The 1064-nt window shown below is 37.6% G+C and overlaps 1 protein-coding gene across 1 annotated transcript; it reads left to right on the top strand.

Moving 5' to 3' along the window:
• Positions 1-11: 11 nt before the first annotated feature.
• NAEGRDRAFT_47800 (uncharacterized protein) lies at positions 12-450 on the top strand (the record flags this gene model as incomplete). Its single annotated transcript, XM_002679371.1, has 1 exon — positions 12-450. A coding segment is annotated over one exon (438 nt), but the record flags the coding sequence as incomplete, so codon positions are not given.
• Between the last annotated feature and the right edge of the window lie 614 nt (positions 451-1064).

The following is a 1064-nucleotide window of genomic DNA, read 5'->3' as shown; positions in this document are numbered from 1 at the left end:
TCCAAACCCAGACCCAAACCCAAAACCCAAACCCAAACCCAAACCCAAACCCAAACCCAAACCCAAACCCAAACCCAAACCCAAACCCAAACCCAAACCCAAACCCAAACCCAAACCCAAACCCAAACCCAAACCCAAACCCAAACCCAAACCCAACCCAAACCCAAACCCAAACCCAAACCCAAACCCAAACCCAAACCCAAACCCAAACCCAAACCCAAACCCAAACCCAAACCCAAACCCAAACCCAAACCCAAACCCAAACCCAAACCCAAACCCAAACCCAAACCCAAACCCAAACCCAAACCCAAACCCAAACCCAAACCCAAACCCAAACCCAAACCCAAACCCAAACCCAAACCCAAACCCAAACCCAAACCCAAACCCAAACCCAAACCCAAACCCAAACCCAACCCCCCCACAAACCCAAAGCTTTTTATTTATATTTGAATGACATATATGAAATTCAGATACTCAATATTGGCCGTTCGTTAGTCGTCGATGGGTTTTCGTCTAACCCAAACCCAAACCCCAAAACCCCCAAACCCTATTAACATCAATTAGAGTCTATAATATCAGTTTCATGATGTATAATCAATAATTGGTATTATGGCCATATTTCAATTGAGATTAGACATTGCAACATTTCCCAAATTGGAAATATAGAAAATAAAATCATGAAACCAATTATATGTCGATAAAATACATAGATATACGATATTATCAAATAAAATATATAGGTCCCTATTGAAAATGTTTACCTGGTAAATAGTGAGCGTAATTTCCCCAACTTTCATCCTAATTGGTTATCTCCCTATATATATGATAAATTTCAATTATTCCAATTACATATCATAAAATATGATAATTAGACATGTATCAATCAGTGGGATTAAGTCATGTAAGATATTCATCCTTCTATTACAAATATTGTCAATTTCACACAAGTTGACTTCCGCAAGTCTGAATATGGTTCCAAACATGATTATTTCAATTATATATGATTATCATTGGTATTTGCTACTATATTAATGAGTTTGATTGAATGTTATAGTGTTTCCATA

This window comes from Naegleria gruberi, assembly GCF_000004985.1.
Source record: "Naegleria gruberi genomic scaffold NAEGRscaffold_14, whole genome shotgun sequence".
Lineage (NCBI taxonomy): Eukaryota > Heterolobosea > Eutetramitea > Acrasida > Naegleriidae > Naegleria > Naegleria gruberi.
The sequence above is the reverse complement of the archived record's forward strand: the minus strand, read 5'-3'. Positions and strand labels throughout refer to the sequence as shown.